Below are 8,355 nucleotides of genomic sequence, written 5' to 3'. Positions count from 1 at the left end.
TCACTTTTTATTGCATCTCCAGGACAGGAAGTGAAAGGAAACCTAACCAACAAGACATCACAAAAAATTACTTCACAGGAGTGATGGTTATGTGCACTGCAGAAGAAACACACTGGCTCCAAGTGCCACGCTTCACAGCTTTTCAGGCCCCAAGAGAGTACAGTGCATCACACCTTTAGACCAGATTAACACATAGGCAGTGTGGATTGAAGCTCAGGTTTTACAGCTAATTGATACAGCAGCTGTTCACAGATTCATATCAGGTTTTACATCAGGTTCAGGACAGGATTAGCTCAGGATCTTATCCTGTTCACACATACAGTCAGGTCCATAAATATTGGGACATCGACACAATTCTAACATTTTTGGCTCTATACACCACCACAATGGATTTGAAATGAAACAAACAAGATGTGCTTTAACTGCAGACTGTCAGCTTTAATTTGAGGGTATTTACATCCAAATCAGGTGAACGGTGTAGAAATTCTAACAGTTTGCATATGTGCCTCCCACTTGTTAAGGGACCAAAAGTAATGGGACAATTGGCTTCTCAGCTGTTCCATGGCCAGGTATGTGTTATTCCCTCATTATCCCAATTACAATGAGCAGATAAAAGGTCCAGAGTTCATTTCAAGTGTGCTATTTGCATTTGGAACCTGTTGCTGTCAACTCTCAAGATGAGATCCAAAGAGCTGTCACTATCAGTGAAGCAAGCCATCATTAGGCTGAAAAAAACAAAACAAACCCATCAGAGATAGCAAAAACATTAGGCGTGGCCAAAACAACTGTTTGGAACATTATTAAAAAGAAGGAACGCACCGGTGAGCTCAGCAACACCAAAAGACCCGGAAGACCATGGAAAACAACTGTGGTGCATGACCAAAGAATTCTTTCCCTAGTGAAGAAAGCACCCTTCACAACAGTTGGCCAGATCAAGATCACTCTCCAGGAGGTAGGTGTATGTGTGTCAAAGTCAACAATCGAGAAGACTTCACCAGAGTGAATACAGAGGGTTCACCACAAGATGTAAACCATTGGTGAGCCTCAAAAACAGGAAGGCCAGATTAGAGTTTGCCAAACGACATCTAAAAAAGCCTTCACAGTTCTGGAACAACATCCTATGGACAGATGAGACCGAGATCAACTTGTACCAGAGTGATGGGAAGAGAAGAGTATGGAGAAGGAAAGGAACTGCTCATGATCCTAATCTTACCAGCTCATCAGTGAAGCATGGTGGTGGTAGTGTCATGGCGTGGGCATGTATGGCTGCCAATGGAACTGGTTCTCTTGTATTTATTGATGATGTGACTGCTGACAAAAGCAGCAGGATGAATTCTGAAGTGTTTCGGGCAATATTATCTGCTCATATTCAGCCAAATGCTTCTCAACTCATTGGACGCCGCTTCACAGTGCAGATTGCACAATGACCCAAAGCATACTGCAAAAGCAACCAAAGAGTTTTTTAAGAAGTGGAATGTTATGCAATGGCCAAGTCAATCACCTGACCTGAATCTGATTGAGCATGCATTTCACTTGCTGAAGACAAAACTGAAGGGAAAATGCCCCAAGAACAAGCAGGAACTGAAGACAGTTGCAGTAGAGGCCTGGCAGAGCATCACCAGGGATGAAACCCAGCGTCTGGTGATGTCTATGCGTTCCAGACTTCAGGCTGTAATTGACTGCAAAGGATTTGCAACCAAGTATTAAAAAGTGAAAAAGTTTGATTAATGAATTTTATTATGTTGTATTACTTTTGGTCCCTTAACAAGTGGGAGGCACATATGCAAACTGTTGTAATTCCTACACCGTTCACCTGATTTGGATGTAAATACCCTCAAATTAAAGCTGACAGTCTGCAGTTAAAGCACATCTTGTTCGTTTCATTTCAAATCCATTTTGTGGTGTATAGAGCCAAAAATGTTAGAATTGTGTTCATGTCCCAATATTTATGGACCTGACTGTATGCGGTTTAAGAAGTTTCCATAAAAGTCAACAGCCTGTAATCCACTGAACTAGACTGCACTGCTCAGAAATCAGGCAAGACTCTTTTTAAAACTGCACTGAATCCGCAACGGCCGTGCACTGGACATATGTGAACAGGCACCATAGGAAGCAATGTTATTTCACGTCATGCTGATTGGATGCAGTTCAAACTGCATCCAATTCACATACATATGAATGGGCACTTTTACTTCCTGCAGTCTGGAAGGAGGTGTTGCGTTTTCTACAGACAATGCTGTACAGGTGCATCTCAATAAATTAGAATATCAAAAAGTTGATTTATTTCAGTAATTCAAATCAAAAGTGAACTTCATATTATATAGATTCATTACACACCGAGTGATATATTTCAAGCATTTCTTTCTTTAATCTTGATAATTATGGCTTACAGCTAGTAAGCCATAATTATCATTATTGATGATATTCAAATTTATTGAGATGCACTTGTATGCCTTTACCAGTAGGTTGAACTTTTGCCTCCTCCATAGAAAATTGTTTCATTAGTGTTGTGGAATATCACTGAGAATAGCAGTGATGTTTTACATGAATGGCAGAGATTTCCTCCATGATAATCAGTTATGGGACTGTAGGCAGGACTATTCATAAATAACAAAAGAAAAACTGGACTCAGATCTGTGGGTTTGAATTGGTAGCAGCCCTTTATTATAGATAGAAATTATATTTAATAAAATTGTTACCACTAAAAAAGTAAATAAATATACGGCAACATAACCATAATTAATCCACTTATAAAATACACATAGCTCAGCTATTGAAGCTCAAGCTAAAAACTACCAAAAAAACTTTCAAAGAACGGGACAAAATCTCATTAAAAAAGCAGCAACAAGGGGTGGGAGAGCGGGATGTGCTTTCTTCTTTTGATAGTGATGCACTTCTTCATTTATATAGGTGACAGAATGCGCCCCTGAATCCTTAGAGGACAGGTGACACTTCTATTACCAATCACAGGTAAGTATGCAAATTACCGTTACTCTAGAACCTTCTTTAGTCTGCCACGTTCCCATAGGTGGGGGGGGGGGGGAGCACAGTTGTATACCCTCCCCCCACCTTTTATTCATAAAGTGGATCTAAACCCTCCTATCCTCTTCAGCCAAAAAAGCTGCCATCTTAGCCTGTTTGATCTGCAATTGCCATGATGCTGGGCATGTGATCAGTTATGACATTAGCCATTTGACAGTTTGGTTGTGAGCACAAAGAAAGGTGACAGTTAACATTCCAGGCATGCCCGGAATGTTACGGTTTTTTAAAACCGCTAAATTGAAGTGTTTACTTCTGCTTTATAGTGGTTTTAAACCCTTACATATACCATATACCCAGTGAATTGACATACCTAGAGATGAAACAAATCCTCCTATACAAGTTGTACCTGTTTATGCAAAATATTCTCTTCTCTACATCTGTTCAAAGGTCCAGAATTTATACAGCTTGTCTGAGCTGTCAAAAAAAAAAAAAAAAAAAAAAGGGGTGGAGAGCTGAATTTACACTCTGCAGAGCTCAGTGAGGAGAGCTTTGAGAGCCTATTGGAGGGAAGAATCCTCCCCCCCCAACACACACACTCCACGGAGCACACAGAAAGAGTTGAGGCTGTCATTCTGCTGGGGGTCCCACCCCTGTCATCATTTTTCTCCTGGTGTCAGAAAAACGTGTCAGAAATGATTCATGCAAATTTAGGAATGAAGTACCAGACAGAAATTACACTTAGTGCTTTTAACACTGAGAAGTATACACTATAGAGGGAAATGCTTTCTTCATATTTCATGTCTGAGGTTTACAATCACTTTAGGATAGAGTCCTGAACATCAACATGATCACTAGGAGGCCCTTAGATCCTTAACTGTCACCTATGGTTCTTTGTAGTCCATCTATGGACTTTATGGCATGCAATTTTTTCCACCAATTTTTATAAGATGCCTTTCCATTGGCAAAGTAAACCAAAATATTTAGCAATCCTGTTTTGCAACATATGTCTATATGTTGAGCAAACCTTCCAAAGCACTCATATGAATAAAACCCAAAATTCCTTACGTGAAAAGGTTCCACACCAGGACCAGGCTATCCTTTGCACCAGACACAAAATGGCTGCTGTCATCCGTGAACGTCAAACAGGTCAAATCCTGATAGTGACTATTGAGAATGGCAAGGAGATTTCCTGTACAAACCTACATACCACAGTGGAAGTGAAAAGAAGAAAACAAAGGTCTGAATTCAAAAGTGACAACAAAATACACAAAGATAACAAAATTATTTACAAATAGTCATAAAATGCAAGTGTGAATTTTTACATTTCACCTAAAAGCCCCTATGCTTTTCCTAATCTATTTTTTTACATTATAAATTGTGAATGACCTTACTCGTCATTAAAAAATAAAAGTACGCCATTTCTGACCACTCTGAAAATACTAGGTGAGTGGGTGTCTATAGTTTTCTCTGATCTGAAACAAGTGTGCAGCAAGCGCAGTCAGAACTCCTTATCTGTATGTGTTGATGAAGTGTTGACTGGTTAAGCATTGAGCTCCATTTTAAACTCAAAGTTTAAAGAGAATGAATGGGCATTTCCATTCATTCCAAACTCAAATGTTAAAGAAAAGAAATTCCGAACTTTTGAATGGCATTTGTCAGTTCTCTAGCCAAACTCTGGCTCTTTATTTAATCCAATGGGCTGTGAGGTGGTTAATTTCCACCCTGCAACGCATGTAAACAAAAAGACAGGAATGGGGAATAGAAAAAAAAAAAGGAAAGGAGGACTAGTTTACACTAGCGTCACTCTCTGAAGAGTGATTTGTTGCACTGGAATGCTTTTCAGAGGGCATTTGACAGGCGATTGGGATTATTTTCCCTCCTCACCATCTGTTTTACCCCCTAAAAGCCTGCAGCACTGCAACCATGTCAAATGTTTACAGTCCTGAAATGTGTACAACCCCATCAGTTGCCCTTGCAATTTTAAGGCCCACTACACACAATCAGAAAATCATACAATACCGCTTTCGAAGCGATTGTATGATAATCTGATTGTTAGTACACAGCTACCGATAGCCATTCAGAACAGGTCATGTGAAATTATCCGATGGGACAAGCAAGAAAGGTTTTCTAGTACGATACCAGAATGTGTGATTTTCGTTTAAGCAACATTACATCACTTCCGAATTTTTATTCGGTCGTACGAGTTTTTTTGTAACTTTAGTAACCTCTTCAATTTCGATATGGAGACTAGTATGCAACCCCCCCCCCCCCCCCAAAGAAAAAAAAAAAAAAACACAAAAAAACAGACCATCATTCGTCCGATAATCTCACTGTGTGTACCAGGCTTAAAGGATAAGTTCACCTTTGGGAACATGTTGCATGTTCCACCTGTTTTAGGGTGGAAAATGGAACGTTTCCATAGCTGCTGCAGCCGCTGCCCCCCCCGACAGATATTATAGGGAGACTGCCCCCCGTACTATCGGTACAATTTGAAACAGTTTCCACCCATATGGCTGAGTTATTCATTCATGGACTTCCGTGAATGACTGAACTGCAACTCCCAACAGCCTTAGCGGCTGTCGGTTTGTAGTTTTCAATGAACTACCAAGGCACTGTGGAGCACCGTGATAGTTTATTGAAGCTTCCTGTAAGAATATCTGCTTGACCGTGCTTCCCATACGGCAAGCAGATATACTGACCGGTCTGCAGGAGTCCTGCATGGCATCAGCAGTCTACTGATCGCTGGTGGAATGCTTTCCAGGTTCCTGTAGACAAGAATAATAAATGCACATTTTTTCACCTGCAAAAAAATGTGAATTTATTAAATTTGTCTAAAATGTGAACTTATCCTTTGATGCTCCAAGTAAACTAGTGTTTTTTTAAGATACTAGAAGCTATTATTAGCATTTTCGTTTGCTCCTAGAAGTTAATAGTGTTATCCTATGTGTACATGCACACTATTTTATGATAGAAGGGTTTTTTTCAAGCTTCACCAAAATAGTTTTTGTAGAGTTTTTGAGAGCATTTTCCTGGCAGAAAAAAAAATGCTGAACTCTCCTAAATACTACTAAAACTCTCCTAACAGCTTTTTTCAAGCGTTTCTTTTTCTTTATGTACTGTAAAAAAGCTAATGCTTCTAATTGCTACTGCAAACCAGCATAAAAATGCTATTATCAACATTTTTTCATCCAGCTAATTTTTCAAGAGTTTTATTGAGCTTATAAAAAAATGCTGGTGTACATGGAGACTAAAGGATAAATACCGCTCTGGTAACATGCAACACCTGTATTAAAGGTATATCATGTTACCATAGAGCACCTGCCTGTGCCCCTCTGATCCCCCGTTGTGACACTGGGCAGGGAGTCTTCTCCACACACCCACTATCACAACTTAAAAAGAGCGCAGCCATACAAGGCTCCACCCACACAGCTGCAACATTCATTAACAGTGATCTGTGAATGAATAAACTACAACTATCCTCTGCCACTGCGGCAGACAGCTTGTAGTTTATAACAACTGTGAGGGTGTTGGCGAGCACTCTTGTAGTTCATTGATTCTTCCTGCTCTCCAGGTATGGGCAGACAGATATAGTGAGATTCTGCAGGAGCCTGGCATTGCACCCATGATCTGCTGAATATGCAATGCTCTACATGCTCCAGAAAAAGAAAAAAATTGCACTTTTTTTTTACCTGCACAAATATGTGCATTATTTTTTATTTTTTTTTTTTTACGGTGAACTTCTCTTTTAAATGAGACATTTGGGGTTACTAAACACACACACACACAACTGTGCTGCAGCATTGCAGTGATGCTGCAGCTGTCCTCCGCTGGCTCTAAGCCCAAGAACTGAACCATCCAATAGTCACTCAGTTCTCAGTCTGCTCAGTGCAGAGAGCAGGTGACTGTCGCTCTCCTCCTCCAGAGCAAACTGGGGAGGGGGCAGGAGCAGCTGGCTCAGGCTGTCAGCCACATGCTCAGAGGTGGAGCCAGCTGTCAATCAGGTGGATTCGGAGATTATGGTCGAGACCCTTCCAGAGCCTGGAGGGGCTCCATGACATCAATTGACAACAGACTTTAGCCTGCTGATTCTGGGTCACAAGAGGGCAAAAGTAAATGAATTCCTATGACCCACAACAGAAGTATCACTGACAGGGCTTTTTTTTCAGCGGGAACAAGGGGGAACGCAGTTCTGGTACCTCCAGCACTGAATGTATGTGTTAGCAAAAGGTGTTGTGATGTGCTGGAAGGCCTATTGATGCTGAATACTGGAGGGATCCATTGCTGGTAGGTGTTTGGTTGTGGCATGGGTGGATCTATTGTTACTGGTGGGGTCTGTCGTTTCTAGCGGATCCATTGTTGCTGGTTGGGGTTCTATATTCTCTAAATAGGGTAGTACTGGGAGGTGCGTAGGAGGCGGAGACAAGAGATGGTGCTCAGGGGTGAAAGTACCTGCACCTATTCTAGAAAAAACCCCTGACAACCAACATACTTTTCTTTTAAGGGGGAGTAGTTAGAGGGCAATAAAAACGCAGCTCAGCCAAAGGTGTAAACGAGTCCTAAGAATGAGTTTGAAGCTCAACTCTGATGACCATCTTTAGGACCCTCAGGGCATCATTGAGCTCTCTTCTCAGCAATGTTCAGTTGCCTTACCTCCCACAGGTAGATACTCTCCCCAATCCCCGCCACCAGGTACAATCCACTAGGAGAGGCGGCTAGACAGGTGACTGGTCCTGGGCACACGATCTTCTGTTGCAGCTGGTCCTATGAGGGGATAAAGAACACAGATCAGAGCCCCATACAGGTCAGCCCTCCCAGGAGTACACACACCACCCCCAGTACGGATCACTCGCCTTTCTCTGCAGCTCCCACACGTTGATGTAGTTTTTCCCCAGCTGTCCTCCGAGGAGGTATTGGCCGCCAAGAAGCGCCAGAGAGTGGGGTGTACTGTTCCCTCCCCGGTAGGTGAGCAGCACAGCGCCTGTCTGAGGATCCCATACTGAACAATTAGCCACCTGGCCGGCTGCATCGCTGCTCAACACCAGCTCTAAGGGCGCCGCCATGTTTGCCCGGGCTCCTCGGTCACGTGGTCTCCAGTCGGCCGGCCCCCTTGGCTTTGCTTAGTGATGAGATATGAGGTGGCGGGCTGGACTAGTAAGGCGGCTTTGTTCTCGAGGTTCCCACACGTTCACGTTAACTACTAGGAGGTGTGAGGTGATGGAGGTCACATAAGCGGAGATTAGTGCTGTATTACACAATGCACCACTAAATGTGTATTATGGACTTGGAATTTCAGTCGGGGTCCTTTTACAAAGAGTCCTCTGTGCAGTGCAAGAAGAGCTGGTGACTACTGACTTAGGTTACATCAATTATTAC

General features: G+C 42.1%; 1 protein-coding gene across 1 annotated transcript in view; it reads right to left on the bottom strand.

Moving 5' to 3' along the window:
* WDR18 (WD repeat domain 18) overlaps positions 1-8,075 on the bottom strand; it is a 34,704-nt gene extending 26,629 nt beyond the window's left edge. The window contains exons 1-3 of the mRNA XM_089673579.1: positions 7,833-8,075; positions 7,633-7,743; positions 4,048-4,181 (exon numbers count right to left, since the gene is read on the bottom strand). Coding sequence (XP_089529705.1) covers positions 4,048-4,181; positions 7,633-7,743; positions 7,833-8,042 — 455 coding nt within the window. The 5' untranslated portion in view covers positions 8,043-8,075. The remainder of the gene's footprint in view (positions 1-4,047; positions 4,182-7,632; positions 7,744-7,832) is intronic.
* Positions 8,076-8,355: the final 280 nt, after the last annotated feature.

The sequence above is a fragment of the Staurois parvus genome, unplaced genomic scaffold (genome assembly GCF_062004578.1).
Source record: "Staurois parvus isolate SC_StPar_1 unplaced genomic scaffold, SC_StPar_1.0 ptg000141l, whole genome shotgun sequence".
Classification (NCBI taxonomy): Eukaryota; Metazoa; Chordata; class Amphibia; order Anura; family Ranidae; genus Staurois; species Staurois parvus.
Note: the sequence above shows the minus strand (reverse complement) of the source record. Positions and strands in the feature narration are given on the sequence as shown.